This window comes from Dendrobates tinctorius, unplaced genomic scaffold (genome assembly GCF_039654945.1).
Source record: "Dendrobates tinctorius isolate UK_male_01 unplaced genomic scaffold, ASM3965494v1 ptg000007l, whole genome shotgun sequence".
NCBI lineage: Eukaryota > Metazoa > Chordata > Amphibia > Anura > Dendrobatidae > Dendrobates > Dendrobates tinctorius.
This window is the reverse complement of record NW_027361675.1, coordinates 2,253,073-2,278,348: the sequence shown is the minus strand read 5'-3', so window position 1 is coordinate 2,278,348 and position 25,276 is coordinate 2,253,073. Positions and strand designations below refer to the sequence as shown.

The window sequence follows — 25,276 nt, the reverse complement described above, 5'->3', positions numbered from 1 at the left end:
ACTGCAGGGCAGCTTGAACTTGTTTGGATGCTTGTCGAGGTTCTTTATCCAACATCCGCACAATCTTGCTTTGAAATCTCTTGTCAATTTTTCTTTTCCGTCCACATCTAGCAAGGTTAGCCACAGTGCCATGGGCTTTAAACTTCTTGATGACACTGCGCACGGTAGACACAGGAACATTCAGGTCTTTGGAGATGGACTTGTAGCCTTGAGATTGCTCATGCTTCCTCACAATTTGGTTTCCCGAGTCCTCAGACAGTTCTTTGGTCTTCTTTCTTTTCTCCATGCTCAATGTGGTACACACAAGGACACAGGACAGAGGTTGAGTCAACTTTAATCCATGTCAACTGGCTGCAAGTGTGATTTAGTTTTTGCCAACACCTGTTAAGTGGGTTTTACACTAAGCGATATCGCTAGCAATATCGCTAAAACGTCACTGGTTTTGTGACGTTATAGCGATATTGCTAGCGATATCGCTATGTGTGATACTTACCAGCGACCGGCTCCCCCGCTGTCCATCGCTGATCGCGCGAGAATGTCCGGCTCCATTTCTCGTCGGGCGCTTCCTGCTGGGCTTCCTGCTGTGACGTCCAGCGACGCGTGGAGGCGGGCGGGAGGACGCAGGATCGCTGTGTGTGAATGGTAAGTATCGTGCGCTGCGTCGCTGCTGCATCGCTGTGAGGTCTTTCTGTATGAAAGCTCACTAGCGATCATTTAGCGATGCACCAGCGATCCTGACCGGGTCGGATCGCTGGTTGGATCGCTGGTGCATCGCTAAATGTAAAAGGGCCTTTAGGTGCCACAGGTAAGTTACAGGTGCTGTTAATTACACAAATTAGAGAAGCATCACATGATTTTTCGAACAGTGCCAATACTTTTGTCCACCCTCTTTTTATGTTTGGTGTGGAATTATATCCAGTTTGGCTTTAGGACAATTCTTTTTGTGTTTTTTCATTTAAGACAAATTAAATGAAGATAATACCAAAGAATTTGTGTTTGCAATCATTTTCAGGAAGAAACTGAGTATTATCTGACAGAATTGAAGGGGTGTCAATACTTTTGGCCACAACTGTATGAGGAAAGACTAAAAGAATTACATTTATTTATTTATTCTTGAGAAGAGATGTCTATGGGGGGGGAGATGATTAAGTACAAAAAAGTACGGTCAAAGGCTGTTTCATGAAAAAAAACATGGGGACACTCTCTTCACATGGAGAAAGATAGATTCATTCTCCAGAGGACACAAGCCATCTCTACAAGAGAACTATTAACCTGTAGAATAGTCTACCTCAGGAGCTGGTCATGATGGTTTCATAAAGGCTTGGATGACAATATCATAAATAATTACCATATGTTGACAATTGGGATCAGGAAGAAAAGATTAGCTCTTTTGGAGAAGAATGGATTATGGTTTTATACTGTGTATATATACGCTATATATACGTATGCCTTACCTCTTATTTCCCATCCCTCCTGGAATGAACATGATGGACATTTGTCTTTTTTCAACCATATTAACTACGTAACAAGAAAGCAACACTGTTCTTGCTGTCAAACCAAAGAAAACCACAACGTACTTAGTCCATTACACGTCACTGCCATCTGTAGGGCGTCATATAGATGTGTGATATTACAGCAAAGGTTATAGAACAAAACCAATACAAAAAGGGTGGGGGAACAAGAGGTGCAATAGTGCCCTATCACTAGTGACACTACGATGTGAGTGGTGTAATGCAGTTCCACTCACCTATTCCGGTTGTGTGACCCACAACTGGCTTGAAGACATAACACAGTATCAGCTGCTGCAGGACCTCCACCGACCACTCCAAAGTGGAAAAACTGCCAGAGAATATGGGAAGCAAGATGTGCCACAGTCCGCGCTGCTGAATCCACAAAATCACCTGGGATGCAAGATGTAGTAACAAAGTACTGCTTTATTCCTTCCTACGCGTTTCGGCGCCCTTCCTGGCACCTTCCTCAGGGATCCTGAGGAAGGTGCCAGGAAGGGCGCCGAAACGCGTAGGAAGGAATAAAGCAGTACTTTGTTACTACATCTTGCATCCCAGGTGATTTTGTGGATTCAGCAGCGCGGACTGTGGCACATCTTGCTTCCCATATTCTCTGATAGAACAAAACCAAACCTTAACCATACAGATATAGAAATATATATAAGGACAGATAACGAGATATGTAATTATGGTAACACAGCTATGCAAACATTCGGCACTAAAGAGTTCTACATTGGTATATCCTTACTGTACACCCACATATTAACTTCTGAAGAAGGTGTGAGTAACCCAGATAATGCAAGTTCCTCTATATCACAGTGATTATAGAGTAATTTTCTCATCGCTTCTGCAGCGTCTGGATAACAGAATAGTCCCATAAAGAAGCTGTTTGCATTGTGTAATACTATACAATCCTTTTTCAATACATTCTGCTCTGTTATCCCTCAAGTGACAGAAAGCGTTGCCTTGAAGCTTGAATCTCATTAGGAAAAATCCAACTGTGATGATGGGTACTCTAAGATGCAAAGATAATTTAGATGAAGAAGAATACTTGTATAGCCCGCTTTTCTAGCCTGCAGACTTCCAGACCGTGTTCCTCTATCTAGTGCTTCTATGCAGTATTTTCATTTTTTCTTTAGAGGGGAAAAACATATGGAGATGAAATAAGTAACCACTGTCTCATATAGAATCTATGGTATTTGCTTTTTCTGAGCCAACGATCTCAAGTTTTTATACAAATAACAGTTCTGCAAAAAAAGAACAATGTATAGTTCCCACTGGCACGTCTCTAATCCCTTTGTTGAAGCTATCCGGGCATGTACTGAGCCTGAGCCTGAGCTGATTGTGGCGGCTATGGAAAAGCCATATCAACTCGCAAGGAGGTATCTGCACTGTCAATCTAATGACAGCTTTGCACAGATATAACTGACAACAGGAGTAGTTAGCTCTGCATGAAAGGTGGCTTTCCCGATAGGATAATCACATCACAATAAAAGAGAAATGAGATAACATGTTGAAAAAGCTCAAAAAATACAGAGATAAGAAGAAATGTCAAAAGGTCCATGAACCAAGTACAGATCTCGTCAGAGTGCGATGCCATTTACATGTGTTTGTCACCTTAGCTTTGAATCTATGATTTCAATAAGTTGTCCACTGCTGGATAACTCCTTCTAAACTGCTAGAGTGCTACCCCAACGCAAAACATAAAATCTTATATTCACATCCCAGACTAGTGCTGCTCCTCTGATGTCTGCGCTGTATTTCCCGCCACATTAATATGTCATATGACAGCCAAAGCCTTTCAGAATTCTGTTAGACTGAACGTCGGCCACTGATTGGCTGCAGAGGGAGACGTAGCACTGACATCGGTGGAGGATCGGGAGGTGAATAAAGATATTTTTCATTAGATAGTTGCATCCTGAAGCAACAGTAAACATACAAAATTGACTAATAGTCCCTGTTTATCCTATTTTGTCTTACATTGCAATTTAAACTTAAAGAGAATCTGTCACCCCCTTGGATATACCTAACCTTTTATTATGGGCCTGGAAGAAAACTCTGCCTCCAGTCTTCATTAGCGTACCTGTCGCCTCCTGTCGGCGCCTGCACAGAAGAAACAAGAAACCAATGTCCATAGAAGGGCGGAAAAGTAAAGTGGAATATCGCAATTGCAGGGCGCAGGCGAAGGACAACCACTAGACATCACGGGGCACTGTGACTCTGACGGGAGGCGACAGGTATGCTAATGAACACCAGAGGCAGAGGTTTCTTCCAGGCATCGCACGCCCCAGAGCTTAGAAGAACGCATTAATATAAAGGATTAAAAGCTGATTTTTGCACAAGACCACATATACTGTATGAGGCATACAGGTGTGACAATTTTAAGTCTTTTAGAACCTGTATGCCCACATTACTAGGTTAGGTACATTCAAGGGGGTGACAGATTCCTTTTAATTTTTTTATAAAATAAATCTTCTCAATGTATCAGAGGAGATCAATCATCATCCCCACTACCATCTCCACATGGTCCTGTGTCAGAATGTAAGACAACTGTTTTCAGCAGGAGCCTTCCCCTCTAATCTGTCTGTTATAGCTCATTCACAAGTCAATGGTTAAGTGAGCACGCGCAAATATGGTACCAGTGTCATCCATGTGTCCATTTTTACCATCACGGATGGATAAAGAAATAAATAAATTACAAAGCTTCTCCTATCTTTGCAATGTTAAACAGACAGCACACAGATGACACATGGATGTCATCCATGTACTGTACATGCTTTTCATGGACCCAGTGGCGTAACTACAAAGTTATGGGCCCCGATGCGAACTTTCAAATGGTACCCCCCATGCCAAAATACACGCACATCTCCGCTCCGTACACCTCGTACACGCACGGCTCTGTTCCGCACACCTCGTACACAAGTGGCTCCGCACACCATATACATGCGCGGCTCCGCTTCGTACACCTTGCACACACGGCTCTTCTCCGTACACCTCGTACACACACGGCTCCGCTCCGTACACCTTGTACACACACGGTTCTGCTCCGTACACCTCATACACACACAGCTCTGCTACATCCACACTGTAAACCCCTCATGACCCCACACATAAACTTACCCTCATCCATGACGACCAACACAGCACAGTCCTGCACACACTGAGGCCTCCCCTCCTGTGATCTCATCACAGGTCCCATGCGCACAGAGCAGCCATCCTGCGCTCCTGAATGCGTGCCTTCCCCCTGCACTCTGTAGTCACAGAGTTCCATGTGACCGGTGACTGAGATTGATGGCAGCAGGACTCATTGTTCATCACCTGAGACACTGGAGGGTGGAGTGCAGAGCTCAGGGTGAGGAATAACTGAGTCCATGCTGGAGGAGGGGGCGCAGGACGTAATGGAAGCCCAGGTCCCACATGAAGCCGGCTGCATCTTTGCTGGACTGGGCGAGCCCCTGATCACTCCGGGGCCCCGTCGCAGCTGCGACCCCTGCCACCTCGGTAGTTACGCCCCTACATGGACCCATAAACTTGTCTTGGCCCTTGTTATCAGCGCTGCCGGAAAAAAAAGGACACGACTCTGTGTATTTTACACAGACACACGGTCCGTGAAAAGCACAGACATGTGAACAGCAGCATAGATTATAATGGGTACTAGTATCCGTGAAAAACACGGATACAACACATACATGCAACACGGACGTGTTTATGAGGCCTAATAGGGTATAAAGATTGTTTCACCTAGTTCTCTTGGCAAGGGGCCCAATACACAATTAGGTAGCAGATGGCCAAAAGATGATTCAGCCAGTCATTTAGCCAGCAGCTATCTCTCATGACTCCTCCTTACAGCAGAATGAGCACTTCTTTATTCTCTATGGGAAAGCCACTGCCACTCCTCTGGCAGTATCTTATCTTCGGGAGAACAAAAGGATCATCATTCTGAATTCAGACATGCTGGATATCTATCTTTCACAACATACATCTGTTGGGAGAGAGTTAAGGGCATGTCACACAAAGCGATATCGCTAGCAATATAGCTATAACTTGTGACGTTATAGCGATACTGCTAGCGATATCGCTGTGTGTGATACTTACCTACAACTCAGGCTGGACTGTTTCTCGTCGTCTGCTTCCTGCGGCGCTTCCTGCTGTGACGACGAGCGACGCGTGGAGCCGGGCGGGAGGACGCAGGATCGCCGCCTCTGACAGGTAAGTAGCGATCCCCGTCCCCAGCGATGTCGCTGGTGAGATCTGCCTGTGTGGCAGCTCATTAGCGACCACTTAGCGATGCACCAGCGATCCTGACCACGTCATATCGCTGGTCGGGATCGCTGGTGCATCGCTAAGTGTGACAGTACCTTTAGAAGACTCCTATACAAGTTAGACCGCCAACATTCGCGGTTTCAGCTGACATTAGTCCAAAGTGGATGGAGTCCTTTAGTCTTATCCATACATATGTTTTCCATTTTAAAATGAAATGAATCAACTAATTATCCCTTATGCAGGATTTTGAAAAGAGTGTGGCACCGATTCATCAAAGCAATTTTGTTAGAGTTTTAGTGTAAATTGTTTAATTGTTTTGAAAAGTCACAAAATATAGGCACAATTCAGTTACACAAAAATGTTGCAACTTTTGGCATTTTTACGCCAATTTCACCCAGTTCCACCGAAATGGGTGAGGCTGGGCAGAATGGGATGGCGGGGGGCAGATCGCCCCCGTTAACAGTGGGGGGGGTCAGATCAGTGTCACCAGCCATGTCCGATGCTACAGCAGCGTCGGACATGGCTGGATTGTAATATTTCATCAATTTTCATTGATGAAATATTACTATCGCTCTGATTGGCTGTTTCACTTTTAACAGCCAATCAGAGCGATCGTAGCCACGTGGGGGCGAAGCCACGCCCCCCGTGATGAAGTACAAAGCCCCCTGTATCTGCGGGTCGGGTGACCTTTCAGTGACCTAGGTCACCCGACCCGCAGGGGGGCTTTAAAGTCATGACGCCACATAGGTGTCACTGGTCAGATTGGTACCAGTTTTCAAGACGCCTATGTGGCGTCATTGGTCGTGAAGGGGTTAAACGAAAAAGAACCTATAGATGTTTGTTAGCTTCCTACTCGGACTGACCTGGGGAATCATAATAACAGATCAGTTATACCTTATAGCGAACATGGTAAATAAAAAAAAAAAAAAGGAAACTGTGGAATTGCACTTTTTTCGCAATTTCACAGCACTTAGAATTTATTTCCTGTTTTCCATTACACTATGTGGCAAAATCAAATGGTGTCATTCAACAGGACAATTCGCCCTGCAAAGAACAAGCTATCATACGGCAATATTGATGGAAAAATAAAAAGAGTTATGGCACTTGGAAGAAGGGGAGGAAAAAATGAAAATGGAAAAGAGTTGAAAGGGTTAAAGTGTACCTGTCATTTTAGTTAGCATTTGTCAATTAGATGCTATGTGTATGTACATGAGTAAAAACACAATCTCTGTTCATTATATTTCTTATATCCTACATTTTTCACCAGATTTATGCTCTGCAGACTCTCTCTATAGCTTTCAGTTCTCTTTGACCTAGTGGGTGGAGAAAAGTTGCTATGATATATCCTTTACACAGTACTCAATGAGAGATGGATTCTTGCTTTTCTTTCTCTTTAACACAGAGACAAAAGCATTAGCAGCATGGATGACATTATGCAGCAGTACTGAGCTGTGTGGCTGTGAATCCAGCACTGACGTGAAATACATTTTCTGAAATGACTAGTCTCTTACTGTGAAATGTTGAACCTGTGGCATGTTACTAGTGATTCATGCACAGATGGAAAAAAAGTGACAGTTTAACTGCATGTGCTAGTTTGTGTTTTCACTGCGTGTAACAGTGATCATGGAGTTCTCTACTACACATGACTTTTTCTCCCTTCAAGAGAAATCAAACTTTCCTAGAGGGAAATCACAGTGAGTGGGTCTGTGTACTTTGAAATGCCAGGGCTGAATTAAAGTCCTGATTTGTCCCTGACTACCAGAACTGGAAATTATAAAAATGGTGACATTCTGAATGCACTCCCTAAAAGTAGATAATCATCCAAGGGAACAAGGGATCGGGCATCCCGCTTTCTCCTAACATCTGCTTTCAGAGTAGAGAAGGGATCACCCATACCCAAGTCATGACACCTGTTTTAAAGTGGAAGGACAGCATAAATATCAGTCTTCTTTTGTGACAAGGTAAATGTTCATGTACATCTGCACAAGTAGGACAAAAGTTCCTGACTATAGCATAGTTGGTTGATCAGTTTAAATGCAGAGATTTAGGCTGAGTTCACACGTGGCGTTTTTTTCGCGTTTCCGCGGCAGTTTTAACCGCGCGATTTTGCCGCGAAAACGCGAAAAATAAGCATCCCATGCATTCCTATGGGATTCCGCAATGCTGTGCTAATGCTGCGGTTTTTACCGCGGCGGAATCGCTTCGCGGTAAAAAACGCAGCATGCTCATTATTTTGCGGAATCGCGGCGATCCCGCACCCATAGGAATGCATTGTTCCGCTTCCTTCCCGCATGTGGCTGTGCACACCATGCGGAAAGTAAGCAGAACATTTGCGGATGGTACCCACGGTCCGGAGGAGAGGAGACTGTCCTCCGGGCTTTGGGTACCATATCCCTGTAAAAAATAGAATAAAAAATAAAAAATATTGTTATTCTCACCCTCCGGCGTCCCGGGCAGTCTTCCCGCCTCTCTCCATGCTCCCGTTCCCAGTAATCCTTTGCGAAAATGCCCGCGATGGCGTCCGATCTCGCGGGGTCGCGAAGTCTCGCGGTCATTCAAGCTAAATACGCTTGCAAAATGCTAGTTTTTCCATGGGAAAATCGCGGGAATTTAAAATGCGATTTTCCCGCGGACTGGAATTCCGGAATTCTCGCGGTACTTTCCGCGAGAGTTCCGGTACATGTGCACTTAGCTTTAAAGGGAAATTCAAGACCAATAAATTTGAGACTTTTTTAGGAGGTGCAAGTTTCTAAATCAATTTGTAACACGTCAGCCAATCTATAATTTCTGATGTGTAATCATTATCTCAATACAATAATATCTGTCAGAGGTGGGCTATATCAGGCAGCAATTAAACAGTCAGTTCTTGAACTTAGGACCTATTCTCATGACCGATGTTCATGAGAGTCTTTGACAAAGGTCAAATTGTGATGGCTAGATGACTCGCTAAAAGCGGTTCCGAAGTCGCTGGTTTTATGGGGTATTTCTGATACAAATTGGTTAGTGCCTATCAAAAGTGCTGGAAGATAGGACAACCGGTGAACCAGCAAATAGGATATCAAATGTACAAGAAAAGTTGTCTCCAGCGACCACAGGAAATATGATTCTTAAAACTTAAATTATTTGATCATCATATTAAAAAGCATAGATATGCAGATATGGGCAATCCCAGTGCAAGGAAAATCCTACATGTTTCAATCTACACGGTCTTAATCACGGATTATCCATTGTGAATGCAGCTCTGAATTACAGTTCAGTTTGGAATTCTGTCTCAGATCATAATGCGTTAATGTATTAACAACACTACTCAACTACTATTTTTGTGTGCAATATCCCAGTAAAGAAATGGTAAAATGCAGCTTAAATATAAGTTTAATTAAAATGAAAAGCAAATAGAAACTCAGTAATTCCAGTGATCTATTAGCACATTTGTTCTGTATTGTACAGGGTCTCATAATTCATATTATAAACGTAACACATTTAAAGAAAACTCACCAGGCTGGTTCAATTGCATGGTGCTCTTACTCCACTGAGACAGCCCAACGATAGCCACCATTTTAGCTCCAAGACTTGACCTCCTTTTCTTTGTTGTTGTGCCACCAGCTGCATCTGAGGATACTGACGTACCCTTCTCTAGGTTGTACATTTCTCCGCTAATGCTGGAGCTGCGGATGACATTTCTGGACGAGGAACTAGCCTCCCCGTTGAACATCTTGGGGAGGGAAGATCTTCACATATGAGGAAAGCAAAAAATAAGATTAGGATTAAATTCTTATTTGCCTACAAAATAACACTTGTTCCTGTAACATGGAGAATGAGAGTGCATTTACATTGGTTAATTATTGTGAACGAGCGTCCCTAGAAATAATTGTTTCACTATAATCAGACAGTTTAAAGGGAAACAGTCACCTGTTTTGGCCGCTATAAGATGCGGCCACTGCTTTTCAGGGTTTATCCTACAGCATTATAGAAACCCCCGATCCGACCTGCAAGTGAAGAAAAATAAGTTTTATTATACTTACCGGGGGGGGCGGTCTGGTGCCGTCTGGTCCGATGGTTGTCGCAGGTCCGGGTCTGGCGCATCCCGTCTTCTTGCGAAGCCGCCCTCCTGTTTCTTCATCGCTCCCTGACATCGCGCTCTTGCGCAAGCGTACTTATCTACCCTGTTGATGGCAGAGCAAAGTACTGCAGTGTGCAGGCATCAGGAAAGGTCAGAGGCCCAGCACCTTGGCAGATAAGTACGCCTGTGCAGGAGTGTGATGCCGGGAAGCAATGAAGCAAGCAGGAGAGCAGCATCGCAAGATGGGAGGCGCTGACCCAGACCTACGACACCCATCAGTCTGGACCCCCCCACCGGGTGAGTACAATAAAACTTATTATAGAATGCTGTAGATAAGCCCTGAAAGGCAGTGGTGACAGATTTGCTTTAAGCAAACTGTTAACTACCCAACGAATGATCTCTTTTGTCAGGTGAAGTGATTGTTAAGCAAGCATCATTGTTCTCGGCAGCACACTATCTATGGTAAACAGGACCTGTGCTAAAGATATCAATGACAGTCTATTCGCACCGAACAATCCATTACTTCTTGCTCTGCGAGTGTGGAGCTATGATCAGCCTATATACCGTAAGTAAATGTTAAACAATCGTCCAACTACAAACATGTAACCAATTGGTGGTCGATTAACGCCCGCCATTAGTCAGTGTAAACAAGCCTGAAGTCTTAGCACTCGTTTACAATGTTTAGTGACAGCCAATACAAGACCGCCGTTCAGTTATATGTTCGACATATACCAGCCTGTTTAGGCAGGTCAACTGCATTCTATGCGCACATGACGATCGGTAATACGTTATTTTGTGCAAATATGCTGCTGAGAATGATAGCTTTTGACTGAGCTTGAAAATCGTTTCTCCAGACAAACAAGTGTTTCGCTTGTTTGTCGGATGGTTGACAGCCGGTTTACACTGACCAATTATCGTGAAACGAACATTCCTAGGACTGCTTGATCACAAAATTCATCCAGTGTAAATGCACCTTTTATGGTATCATGACGTAAAAATATAGCACGTATTGCAATGAAAGATGTTTTGTTCTGCATGAAATCAGCGAGATCTTTATCTATCGATAGCCACCGCTGCAAGTGTATGGGGCTAATTTCCAAATCATCTGTATCCATCTAGGAGGAATCAAGTCTAACACATACATATTGCCATAAAAGAGGAAAATGGAGCTGTTTCTGTCAGTGTTATTTGCGTGCTGTCATGCATTATTCATATCTGACTGCTCTGGACAAAAGTATGAATTATCTGTTCTATGCTTGGCAATAGATCATCTTAATGATATACTAAATAAAGTATATTTAATTATGATGATTTGTTGCATCTCTCATCATTTCTGCATGAATAATCAGAAGAAAATCAGAAAACATTCAAATGAACAAAACGTATAGCAGACAGTACAGTGGATGCAAGTCGGACATGAAACAGGTATGTGTACATAAAAATAGGCTTTTTTCTTCATATATTATAATAGCTGTATTAATTATTTTCTATATTGCTACTGCTTTAACTGCAATGCTGTTCCATACAGAATGAATGGAGTGAGAGTTGCCATGCACGGTCAATGCTTCGTTGAAACAGGGGAAAAAATGTCCCCATTACTGGAATTGGTTGGGTTGGGTTATGGCCCTAATCTAAAATTCTGAAATATCTTATGGATAGGTGACAAAGTGTTCTTATTTGAATATCCCTTTAATTGTTGATTATTGGGCACGTATATGCTATTAGCCAATCTTTGTATGTCTAATATCCTATGATACATACTTGATAATATTCTTGCCATGATATATGGTTTTCTAATTATTTTAAATGTATAAATCTGAAAATTTTGACTTGCATTTGTATTCTGATTTGTAGTCTGATATCCCTAAATAAAAACTTGAGTGACCAATTGCCCCCAGAAGTCACATAATTATTAAATTGAGTCCATCTGTGTGTCATTTGCTCTCAGTATAACTATAGCTGTTTTGTAAAGGTCTCAGAGGTCTGTTTGAGAAATTAGGCCTTAAACAGCTTCATGAAAAAAAAGGAACACACCAGACAGGTCAGGGATAAAATTGAGGAAAGGAGTAAGCCAGGGTTAAGATATAAAAAGATAGTACAAGCTCTGAACTTCTCACAGAACACTGTTCAATCCATCATCCAAAAAAGGAAGGAGTATGGCACAACTACAAACCTACCAAAACATGGCCATCCACCTAAACTGACATGCCAAGAAAGGAGAGAATTAATTAGATAAGTCGCATAGAGGCCCATTCTAACTATGGAGGAGCTGCAGAGACTCATTGCTCAGGTGGGGGAATCTGTCCATGAGACAGCTATTAGTGAAAGCAAGCCATAAAAAGTCCTGTTTGCAGTTTGCAAAAAACCATGTAGAGGACACAGCTAGAAGGTTGAAAGTGCTGTAGTCAGATGTGACCAAAGTAGAACTTTTTTGGCTAAATGTAAAATGCTATGTGTGGTGGAAAGCTAACACTGCACATCACTCTGAAAACACAAACGTACATAGCTACAGGTATATTATTATATTTGATCTATTGGTGTTTTGGTGTATACTTAAAAATCTTCATACTAAGTTGAGTCTCTTAGAGCCAGTGTCAACCCTGCACTAAGTAAAAAAAAAAATTGCAGGCCTTATTACATGCTTAATAAAAAGTGTTAGCATGAATAAAATGTCATGTAATATATTACTTTTACTTTATGTTTAGCACTCCATATTTATGATTTTCTTGTTCCAGACAAGGCAAACACAGTCCCTCCTAGGATATAAGCAGTCTGTGCCTGGATTGGTATGGAGAGCTGACCACACACTGAAGTCGGAAAACTCTCATTTGCTCACACAAAAAATTTTATTTGCCAAACAGCAGATGTCAATGAACAGTCTTGTCATTTTCAAATAAATTATACAAAATAATCTATGTGTTGTATCTATATGTTCATCTTTGGCTGCTTATAGGTGTTTTCATGTCTGCTTGATGTCCTACTAAAGACAAGTGGCCTAATGGTCACGGTATTGACATCTGATGTCTAATTGACTTCTACTTGTCTATATCAGGCTCCTTGCAGACATCTTTCAAGTCTTCTATGCTAGTTACTAGAGTTGACCGAAACGGGTCAAAAAATTTCAAAAGTCGCCAACTTTTGATAAAGTTGGGTTTCATGAAACGAAACCCGACCCTAGGGTGAGGTCGGCCACGAGCTCGGCGACTTTAGCGCCAAAGTCGCGTTTCAAAAGTTTGTTTTCCGCCCTTTTTCAGCCAATCGGGATCCACGGACACTGTGGGCAACGTGATGACATAGGCAGGGGTCACCACCATCTTTGAGAAGGGTATGCAAGTGATTGGCTTGCTTTGGGGGGCGTCACAGGGGGTATAAAAGGGCGTGCACGTCGACGGCCATGTTACTCATGCTGATCTCAGAATAGGGAGAGCTGCTGCTTCTGATTCTGTAGGGAGAGCGTTAGGCAGGGAAGAAGACACCAAAAACTGCTTCTGCTGCTAGCGATTTTGCCTGTACAACACACCAGTCACTGTGTGTGCAGTGCAAGTGGAGGGTATATTTTGCTGGATCAGCTGTGTTGGTTGTTAGGCTGCCTTATAAGGCTTCCTGATAGCTGCATTGCTGTTTTCCCACTGCTCTGCAAACTGCTTTTTTAAAAGCAGTCCAAATTTTTTTTTTTTCGTCCTGGTGAGGTACTGAGCGTGCATTTTTTCACACCATACAGCGGTGTACGCTCCTCACACAGTACCGTGTAACGGCTGTTATCACGGCCACAGCGAAGCTATCTGTGTGTCACTCTGTAAGAATAAGTCGAGGACATGTTCCGTTCTTACAGACCTACACCTTCTAGTTTTGTCTGCTTTTCAAACAGTTAAGTATATTTGCTGTTTGATCACATTCAAAACTATAAAGAGACAGCGTGTGTCAGTCCGTATACTTAAAAAAACACAGAGCTTGACAATTTTACGGACACCGGACAGCGGTGTACGTGCACGCTCCTCTCTCAGTAACGTGTAACGGCTGTTATCACGGCCACAGTGAAGCTATCTGTGTGTCACTCTGTAAGGATAAGTCGAGGACATGTTCCGTTCTTATAGACCTACACTCTAGGGAGATTCCTATTATGCCCAATTCTATATACACCTTGTAGTTTGTCATACACTAGACAATTTCTGCCTGTGACATAGCGGTGTGATATTCACTGGGCCTCACACAATCCAACAGTGTCCACAAGTGTGTTCAGAAATTCTACATCTCCCCTGTCCTATAGTGACATTTTTCACACCTGCGACATTGAGCCTGTGACATAGCGGTGTGATATTAACTGGGCCTCACACAACAGTGTCCACAAGTGTGTTCAGAAATTCTACATCTCCCCTGTCCTATAGTGACATTTTTCACACCTGCGACATTGAGCCTGTGACATAGCGGTGTGATATTAACTGGGCCTCACACAACAGTGTCCACAAGTGTGTTCAGAAATTCTACATCTCCCCTGTCCTATAGTGACATTTTTCACACCTGCGACATTGAGCCTGTGACATAGCGGTGTGATATTAACTGGGCCTCACACAACAGTGTCCACAAGTGTGTTCAGAAATTCTACATCTCCCCTGTCCTATAGTGACATTTTTCACACCTGCGACATTGAGCCTGTGACATATCGGTGTGATATTAACTGGGCCTCACACAATCCAACAGTGTCCACAAGTGTGTTCAGAAATTCGACGTCTCCCCTGTCCTATATACACCTTGTACCTTGTTTTACATTACTATATAGTTTGTGGGATTTTGTGTACATTTTTACCAAAAATGTGGAAGGCTGGTGGAAGAGACCGTGGAATTGGGCGAGGGTTGCCAGCTGGTAATGATGGTGTTGGTGGTGGATCTGATGGTAGTGGCAAAAGCAAAATAGGACCGAATGCAGGAGGTGTTGAGCCTGCGTCATCGTCTGGCTCCACAAGGCCTCGAAGGCTTAGTTTTCTAGGAGTTGGCAAACCGCTTTTAAAGCCAGAGCATCAGGAAAAAGTTTTGGCTTGCATTGCTGACTCAGCCTCCAGCTCTATTGCCTCCTCTTCTGAAGTTGTAAAAAATAAAAGCACTGAGACGTCATTGGAGGGTCATGTTCATGAACCACACCTTTCCTTGTGTCCTTCACCCCAACCAAGATTGAAGGATGACGCAGGCCATACTACTGATTACTCCATGGAGCTGTTTTCACATACCATGCCTGGGTTATCAAGTGAAATGGTGAATTACCCAGGCCAAGATGAATCTGACATGGAGTGCACTGATGCACAGCCACTGATAGATGATTCTGCTGGTACATTCAGTCAGAGCACTACATTGTCCTCGCAGTATAATGAGCCAGATTCTGACCCTGATGAGACTCAGGTGCCCCTTCCCGCATACTATACCACCATACACGGTGACATTGAAGAGGAGGTGATGGATGACCCAGTTGTTGACCCAGATTGGCCTCCATTGGGGGAAGAGGGTGCTGCTTCCAATAGCTCAGATGAGGAGGAGGAGGAGCATCCACAGCAGACATCGACATCGCAACAGCTGTTATCTGGCAGGCCCGGAGCACTCCAAAGACAGGTTCCAAAAATCAAAAGAGTTGCTGGACAGCTTGTCCAGACGGTCAAAATAGCACAGCGTGCTAGGCCGCAAAATGTCTTCCAAAGTAGGAAGAGTGCAGTGTGTAACTTTTTTGAACAAAATCCTCATGATCAGGCCAAGGTTATCTGTAAGAAGTGCGCAAAGACCTTTAGCCGAGGGAAAAATTTGAATACCAGTTGCATGCTTAGACATTTAACCAGCATGCACTTGCAAGCGTGGACACAACACCAAACCTCAAGTACCACATGTGCAACTGATCACAAAGAAGGTAGTCAGCAAAGCTACATTGTTTCCCCCACTGTAAGCCCACCGGTTAGCACAGCAGCAAATGTTGAGGTGTCGTTGCAAGGCCAAAGCAGTCAGGGAATCCCACTGTTATATCAACGAAAGACTGAATCTAGGCCATCAGAAAGAACACCAACTCCATCACCATCATCAACCCTCTCTCAGTCCGCCCTGTCCACCACTAGTTCCACCATATGCAGCTCTCAAGTCCAGCTCACCCTCCCAGACACTATGAGTAGGTCAAGAAAGTACTCAGTCTCTCATCCGCGTACACTGGGTTTGAACGCCCACATTGCCAAACTAATCTCGTTAGAGATGATGCCCTATCGGTTGGTGGAAAGCGCAGCCGTACGAGCACTCCATCTGCAGCTGCCACTGTTGCACACGAGGTGTCCCCCTATCGAGCAGCTAGTGGAAAGCGTCAGCAGGCTGTGTTGCAGATGATGTGTTTGGGCGACAGACACTCTGCGGAGGTGCTGGCCGAGTACTTTCAGCGACAAACTGAGTCATGGCTGGGCAGTATACATCTTGAGGCAGGCAAGGTAGTTAGTGATAACGGCCGTAATTTTGTGGCAGCCATAGCCCTTTCAAAACTCAGCCACATACCTTGCTTGGCTCACACCTTGAACCTGGTGGTGCAGTGCTTCCTCAACAATTATCCGGAGTTAACAGCTCTGCTCCAGAAGGTGCGAAGACTGTGCGCGCACATCCGCCGGTCGCCTGTACACTCCATTCGTAAGCAGAAGCTGCAGCAATTGCTCCACCTTCCCAACCACCGCCTCATTATCGACATTGCAACAAGGTGGAACTCCACCCTGCATATGGTTGAGCGGCTGTGCGAACAGAGGCAGGCCATAATGCATTTGTTGGAGGATACACGGCCAGGCACTTTGAGAGCAGACATGGAGTTGACAGGTGTGCAGTGGTCAAAGCTGAAAGACCTCTGTAAAGTCCTTCAGTGTTTTGAGGAATGCACACGGCTGGTAAGCGCAGACGACGCCATCCTAAGCATGAGCATCCCACTTATGCGTCTGCTCGTGCAAACTTTGACGCACTTTAAGGAGCAGGCGTCTGCAGCCAATGTTGAAGAGGAGGAGGGAATCCTTGATGACATTCAGCCATTGTCTGCTCAGGGACTTCTCAAGGACGAGGTGGAGGAAGAAGAGGATGAGGAGGATGATGATGGGGATGATTACTTAGGGGAGGAGGATGCATCTTGTGGGGCGAGTGAAAATGTTGGCGTGGCAAGGTCTGGTACAGGGTTTGTGCGTGACTGGAGGGATGTGGATTTGCCAGAAAGTGCTCCTCCAACCAGCACTCGCAGTGCATCATTGACACCGGGAACATTGGCCCACATGTCAGATTATGCCTTGCAGATCCTAAAAAGGGACCCCCGCATTGCCAAAATGATGAACGATGACGACTACTGGTTGGCCAGCATCCTGGATCCACGCTATAAAGGCAAATTACAAAACATCATGCCAAACGAGAACCTTGACCTAATATTGGCTAATAAACAAGCAACTCTGGTAAACCGGTTGGTTGAGGCATTCCCAGCACACAGCAGCGGTGATGGTTCTCACACGAGCCGTACAGGCCGGGGGCAGCTTGGCAGAGGTGTTCGTGGTGCCCACAGCAGAAGTGGCGTTGGAGACAGGGGTTTCATGACAATGTTGTGGACTGATTTTTCAAGTACCGCTCACACAACTGGTAATACTGCATTGATGGAAAGTGACAGGAGACAGCAGTTGTCAACTATGGTTACAAACTACTTTTCCTCCCATATCGATGTTCTCCCGCACAGGTCATTCCCCTTTGACTATTGGGCCGCTAAACTGGACACCTGGCCTGAATTGGCACAATATGCCTTACAGGAGCTCGCTTGCCCAGCTGCAAGTGTGCTATCGGAAAGAGTCTTCAGTGCAGCTGGATCAATCCTGACAGAAAAAAGGACCCGTCTGTCAACCAAAAATGTGGATGATCTAACCTTCATTAAAATGAACCATGCATGGGTTTCCAAGGATTTTGTCCCACATTCCCCTGATGACACATAGGGTGACAGAAAAATGGCTTGCTTTGGTCCTCCTCTTCCTGGGACTTGAACAATTTCGCCTTTTGCATCAGCTGAATGTCTAACATCAACATATGCCACTTTCTAAAACTCCCTAACTGTGCTGCCTCCCCCCCCCCCCCATAGCCGGGGTCACCACCTAGCGCATGAAATCGTGCGAGTGCCGTTGCCCTGGACAGGTGGGTAGGCCGACTCTTGGGCGCGGGCACTGGCACAGGGTCCCTCATAGTGCAATCAAGAGTCTCTGACGCTGGTGGTGCACACCCGCCGTCAGACACACCGCCGTACTATGAGGGGCCAAGTGCCAGTACCGACGCCCACGAGTGGGCCCCCCTTGCTTGGGCAGGGCCCCAGCATTTGCAATCTTTACCTCTCCCTGCTCCTCCGCTGTGTAGTCTGGGCCGTCAAATCCATACTGGGCCCGACACCGTCTGAGACTGCCTCCTGATCTATAGACATATTTTGAATGTGTACACTATGCTATCCATACATGTTATCCGGGGATACGGTACTCTTTCTCACCTTTGTGCAATCACGTGTAATCCATACTGTGCCTGACACCGTTTGAGCCTGCCTCCTGATCTAAAGACATATATTTTGAATGTGTACACTATGCTATCCATACATGTTATCCGGGGATACGGTACCCTTTATCACCTTTGTGCAATCACGTGTAATCCATACTGGGCCTGACACCGTCTGAGCCTGCCTCCTGATCTATAGACATATATTTTGAATGTGTACACTATGCTATCCATATATGTTATCCGGGGATACGGTACCCTTTCTCACCTTTGTGCAATCACGTGTAATCCATACTGGGCCTGACACCGTCTGAGCCTGCCTCCTGATCTATAGACATATATTTTGAATGTGTACACTATGCTATCCATACATGTTATCCGGGGGATACGGTACCCTTTCTCACCTTTGTGCAATCACGTGTAATCCATACTGGGCCTGACACCTGCCTCCTGATCTATACACATATATTTTGAATGTGTACACTATGCTATCCATACATGTTATCCGGGGATATGGTACCCTTTCTCACCTTTGTGCAATCACGTGTAATCCATACTGGGCCTGACACCGTCTGAGCCTGCCTCCTGATCTATAGACATATATTTTGAATGTGTACACTATGCTATCCATACATGTTATCCGGGGATACGGTACCCTTTCTCACCTTTGTGCAATCACGTGTAATCCATACTGGGCCTGACACCTGCCTCCTGATCTATACACATATATTTTGAATGTGTACACTATGCTATCCATACATGTTATCCGGGGATACGGTACCCTTTCTCACCTTTGTGCAATCACGTGTAATCCATACTGGGCCTGACACCGTCTGAGCCTGCCTCCTGATCTATAGACATATATTTTGAATGTGTACACTATGCTATCCATACATGTTATCCGGGGATACGGTACCCTTTCTCACCTTTGTGCAATCACGTGTAATCCATACTGGGCCTGACACCTGCCTCCTGATCTATACACATATATTTTGAATGTGTACACTATGCTATCCATACATGTTATCCGGGGATACGGTACCCTTTCTCACCTTTGTGCAATCACGTGTAATCCATACTGGGCCTGACACCGTCTGAGCCTGCCTCCTGATCTATAGACATATATTTTGAATGTGTATGTACACTATGCTATCCATACATGTTATCCGGGGATACGGTACCCTTTCTCACCTTTGTGCAATCACGTGTAATCCATACTGGGCCTGACACCTGCCTCCTGATCTATACACATATATTTTGAATGTGTACACTATGCTATCCATACATGTTATCCGGGGATACGGTACCCTTTCTCACCTTTGTGCAATCACGTGTAATCCATACTGGGCCTGACACCGTCTGAGCCTGCCTCCTGATCTATAGACATATATTTTGAATGTGTACACTATGCTATCCATACATGTTATCCGGGGATACAGTACCCTTTCTCACCTTTGTGCAATCGCGTGTAATCCATACTGGGCCTGACACCGTTTGAGCCTGCCTCCTGATCTATACACATATATTTTGAATGTGTACACTATGCTATCCATACATGTTATCCGGGGATACGGTACCCTTTCTCACCTTTGTGCAATCACGTGTAATCCATACTGGGCCTGAGAATGGCTGGCGAGCTGTTAAGCAAGCTACAGCACCTGTGGTTTGCACACGTAAGTTTTTCATTTTTTCAGGAATGACGGTTAGGCCTAATTCCGGAACTGCGGTTGACCTGCACTTACTGGGAAATCATCGTTCGCGGGTAATAATTGTAATCCCAGATCCCCATCACTAACGTTGTTCAGCGGGTTATCTGCACCTGTAAGCGACAAACGCTGGCCTTTTCAGTGTAGCGCACATGCAGCCACGGACATGTAAGGGCATGACACACCAGTTATTGGCCAATCTCACGTGCCAGAGCCTCGCGTGTCCCTCTAGTAAGCCGGACTCGGACCGCGGGGCATGACGGAGTCTCGTTCGTTAACGGAATTAAGCTTGCAATGTGTGCATCTTTTTTGTGGCTGGATGGTTGAGGTTGCCCATGTTGAGTCAAATTACGCCGTAGGCTCCACTCCTGGTGGTGCCCTTCTGGACATTCCTTTAAGGTTCAGCTTTGCAACCATACTGCCCACGTAAAACAAACACTTTGCCTTCATGAACGCTGTTTGGAGGGTCGTGACTCGTGGGAATAACGCCACCCAATAAGTTAACCTGCTAGAAAGATCCTTCGTTGCTCCCAAGCATGACATCACACTCCCTAGGAGGAAGGTAATGCCACTGTGGTGACCGTACTCCTGGGGGCGACACAAGTGCACTGATGCCCAGCCACTGCTCGATGAATCTGCTGGTACATTGACCCAGACCACTACATTCCCCTCGCACGCTACACGGCCTGAATCTGACCCTGATGAAACTCAGGTTACCCTTCCCATATACAGTTCCATCTTACACGGTGACAAAGAGGAAGCTGCAGATGAAAGGTTCGGCACACCCGCCGTCAGACACACCACCGTACTATCAGGGGCCCTGTGCCAGTGCCGTCGCCAACGAGTGGGCCCCCCTGCTTGCTCAGAATCACAGCACTTGCAAGGTTGAAATACTGTGCAGTGAGATGGAAGATGGGGACGACGAGGAGTCCAGACTAGTCCAGACTAGTACTAGTATTCCCTAGCGAGGAGACTTATTTCATAGTTTTCAATGTTGGGACAGCAATTTTTGGGGAGCACTATACTCTGGAGAATGATAGATGGGGCCCACCATACACTGGAACACTCCAAAGGTGGACATCAGATACTGGAGCAGCATTTACAGGGCCCATTATACACTAGAGCATTAGAAATGGGGCCCATTATGTTTGGAGCATTATTTGGGCCCATAAGACAGTGGAGCTTCATCCATGGGGACCAACATATACTGTAGCATTATGTGGAGCTCATCATATACTGTTTCAAACATTATATGGGACCAATGATTCTGTATGGAGAAATAGATGGGCCTCGTCATGAGATGTAAAAAGTGAAGTATTTTTCATTGTACTATACCGCTATTTCTCTGCCGTATCGGAGCATCATGAGTTGTGGTATGTGTTAAAGGGGCGCTCTTTCGCCCAGGGCACATGAAAACCTGGAGCCAGCCCTACCCCCCCACAACTTTAGCCAATTAACCCCCATTTTTCAGTGCGTAACTAGTATTATGAAGTTAATTAAGGTTGACAAGCTTAAGTAAGAAGAATTGATGCTTTTAGCATTCAAATGGGCACTGTAGGTGTGTTTCCTGTCCTCCTCTCACTGCCGACTTTAATTCCCCATTGACTTACATTGGATTTCATGTTTCGGTTGGACCCCCGACTTTTCCCTATAGTCGGCCGATTTTGCTCGACCCAACTTTTGGAAAAGTCGGGTTTCATGAAACGAAACTCGACCCTAAAAAAGCAAAAGTCGCTCAACTCTACTAGTTACCCCAATGTATACCTCCAACAAAATGATTAGACTTATGCCACTGTATAGGCATACAGTGCTCATATCAACCATAGGGCCACATTATATAACAAACAGTATACTGCTGGTATAGTTTTCTTTTTTATGAATACCTAGGAAAATCAAGTATGCTATTCTTTTATATAAGGTTGAAATTTTTTTTTGATGCATACCCCCAGTAAAAGGTCAAAATGATATCCTTTTAGGCTTCCTATGAGTAACTGAAACCCTATAAATTTGTTAAATGGTTTTTTTTTTTCAATGAAAGCCATACAAAACAACAGGATGTATTAAAATGTGGATTAGATAACATAACCATATAGTTTCCAATAAGCTTTAAAAATGTTTAGGTTCTTACAGGGTACATTCCCATCTAACAAAAGAGCAATATACTGTGCCTTGAAAAAGTATTCATACTCCATGAACGTTTACATATTTTTTCACGATACACCCACAAACTTATATATTTTTTATTTGGATTTTATGTTCTATACCAGCACAAAATAACTAGTATTTGCAAAGTGTAAGGAAAATGATACAAGGTTTTCTAATTATTTGAAAAACATAAATCTCAAAATTGTGACGTGCATTTGCATTCAGCCCCATATAGTCTGATCCCCCTAAATAAAATCCGGAGTGACCAATTGCCCTTTATTTCACACAATTAGTAAATCGAGTTCACCTGTGTGTCATTTATTTTCAGCATAACTACGGCTGTTTTGTGAAGACTTTTGAGAACATTAGGGATCAAACAGCTTCCTGAATACCAAGGAACACACCAGACATGTCAGGGATAAAGTTGAGAAGAGAAGTAAGCCAGGGTTAGGTTATAAAAAATATAGCCCAAGCTCTGAACTTCTCATGGAGCACTATTCAATCCATCATCCAAAAATGGAAGGCATATGACACAAATGAAAACCTACCAAACATGGCCATCTACCTAAACTGACATCCCAAGAAAGGAGAAATCCAATTAGACAAGCAGCCAAGACTCCCATTGTAACTCTGGAGGTGCTTGCAGAGATCCACAGCTCAGGTGGGGGAATCTGTCCACAAGACAACTATTAGTCGCATATTCCACAAATATGGTCTTTGTGGAAGAGTGGCAAGAAGAAAGACATTTTCGAAAGCAAGCCATAAAAAGTCCTGTTTGCAGTTTGCAAAAAAACATGTAGAGGACACAGCTGGCATGCGGAAAAAGGTGCTCTGGTAAGATGTTGACCAAAGTAGAACTTTTTGGGCTAAATGCAAAACGCTATGTGTGGTGTAAAACTAACACTGCACATCACTTTGAAAACACCATCCGCACCAGCAAACAAGGTGGTTGAAGCATCATTCTGTGGGGATGCTTTCCTACAGCATGGGCAGGGAAGCTGGTCAGAATTGAAAGGAAGATGGATGTAGATAAATACAGGACAATGCTGGAAAAGACTTGATACTGGGGTGCAGGTTCACATTTCTGCAGGTCAATGATGCCAAACATGCTGCCATAGCTGCAATGGAATAGTATAGACCAAAGCATACTCATTGGTTTGAATGGCCCAGTCACGGTCCAGATCTAAATCTCAATGAGAATCTGTGGTGAGATTTGAAAATTGCTGTTCACAGAAGCTCTCCATCTAATCTCACTGAGCTAAAGCTAGTTTGCAAAGAAGAATGGGAAAATAAAGACAGCCTCCAGATGTGCAAAGTTGGTAGAGACAGACTTCAAAAGACTTTCAAGTAATTGCAGTGAAATGTGGTCCTACAAAGTATTGACTCAGGGGGGCTGAATACAAATGCACATTACAATTTTCAGGTTATACTTGCTACTTTGTGTTGGTAACTTGGTATCTATATATATAATCGTCTTATCATGTCTGTCTGTAACCGAAATCGCGGGTCGCTGACTGGTCGCGGCTGACTGGTCGCGGCCGCCAGGCCCCTGCCAGGCCGCAACCAACCAGCGACAGGCGCAGCTGATTGCAACGGTAAGCTGCACCTGCCGCTAATTGGTCGCGGCCGCCAAGCCGCGACCAATCAGCGGCAGGCGCAGTCGGGCGCAGCGCTCAATCGGGCGCAGGCCTTAATCTGTAAAAAAGAGAATTAAAATTAAAAAAAAAGGTTATTCTCACCTTTCGACGGCCTCCTGTCTTCTTTCCATGCGCCTGGCCTCGCGTTCCCAGTAATGCTTTGCGGCTTAGACCGCTGATGACGTCACTCTCGTGAGAGCGAGAAAGAAGACCGACGTCATCAGCGGTCTAAGCCGCAAAGCATTACTGGGAACGCGAGGCCGGGCGCGTGGAAAGAAGACAGGAGGCCGTTGGAAGGTGAGAATAACTTTTTTTAATTTTTTTATATTATTTTTTTACATGCTAGAGGGCCGCGGCAGTGATTGGTCGCAGCTACAGGGCCGTGTTGCTGATTGGTCGCGGACAGAGGGCCGCGACGCTGATTGGTCGCGGCTGCACGGAAAGGGGGGTGAGGGGACCATGCATACCAGGGAATCTCTCTCAGGCAAAACTAACAGGTCAAGGAAATTCTTATCCTCTCTTGCTGACAACTTTATCTTCCAAAAGGTAAGGGAGAAAACAAGGGGAACTGCTACCTTGGATCTAATCCTTATAAACAGGGAGGAAATGGTTGAGGAGGTAAAAGTGGCTGGGACCCTAGGAGGTAGCGACCATGCTATTTTAGAATTTTGGATAACTAGAGGCGGAAGACCTGTGAAGACTCAGACGTCAAGGTTAGATTTCAGAAAGGCAGATTTTAAGGGATTCAGAAAGAGAATTGGAGGGATCCAATGGCTGGATATCCTTAAAGACAAAAATGTCCAGGAAGGATGGGAAATCTTGAAAAATGAAATTCTCAAAGCACAGTTGTTAACAATTCTGAAAAGAGGGAAGAATAGGAAGCAGTTAAGGAAACCAGGATGGATGAACACAGAACTTAAGCACATGCTAAAAAGGAAGAAAAAAATGTTTATAAAATGGAAAGAGGGAGGCATATCTAAAGAAGAATATAATGCTGTCTGCAGAACCTGCAGGGCACAAATCAGATTATCTAAAGCTGAAAATGAATTGAGGCTTGCAAGAGATGTCAAAAGCAATAATAAAGGATTTTGGGGATATGTCAAAAGTAAAAGAAAAGTCAAAGATGCTATAGGATTTTTACAGGATGAAAATGATGAAATGGTAAGACAGGATGTTGAGAAGGCTGAACTTTTAAATTCCTATTTTGCATCTGTTTTCTCTCAGAAAGGAAATGTAACATCAACTGTTATTCACTGTCCTATTAAGGGAATAGAAGAATCCAGGATATCTATAAACAGAAAGATAGTGAGGAAACACTTAGCTAGCCTAAATGAATTCAAGTCTCCAGGTCCAGATGAATTACACCCAAGAGTACTGAAGGAGATAGCAGAAGAAATTTTTGAACCCCTCTCTATAATCTTTGAAAATTCTTGGAGAACAGGAGAAGTGCCAAAAGAC

The 25,276-nt window shown here is 44.4% G+C and overlaps 1 protein-coding gene across 1 annotated transcript in view; it reads right to left on the bottom strand.

Annotated features, from left to right (window-relative positions):
- RIMS3 (regulating synaptic membrane exocytosis 3) overlaps positions 1–25,276 on the bottom strand; it is a 206,495-nt gene that overhangs the window by 159,637 nt on the left and 21,582 nt on the right. The window contains exon 2 of the mRNA XM_073571852.1: positions 9,267–9,499. Within this exon, the coding sequence (XP_073427953.1) occupies positions 9,267–9,483 (217 nt within the window). The 5' untranslated portion in view covers positions 9,484–9,499. The remainder of the gene's footprint in view (positions 1–9,266; positions 9,500–25,276) is intronic.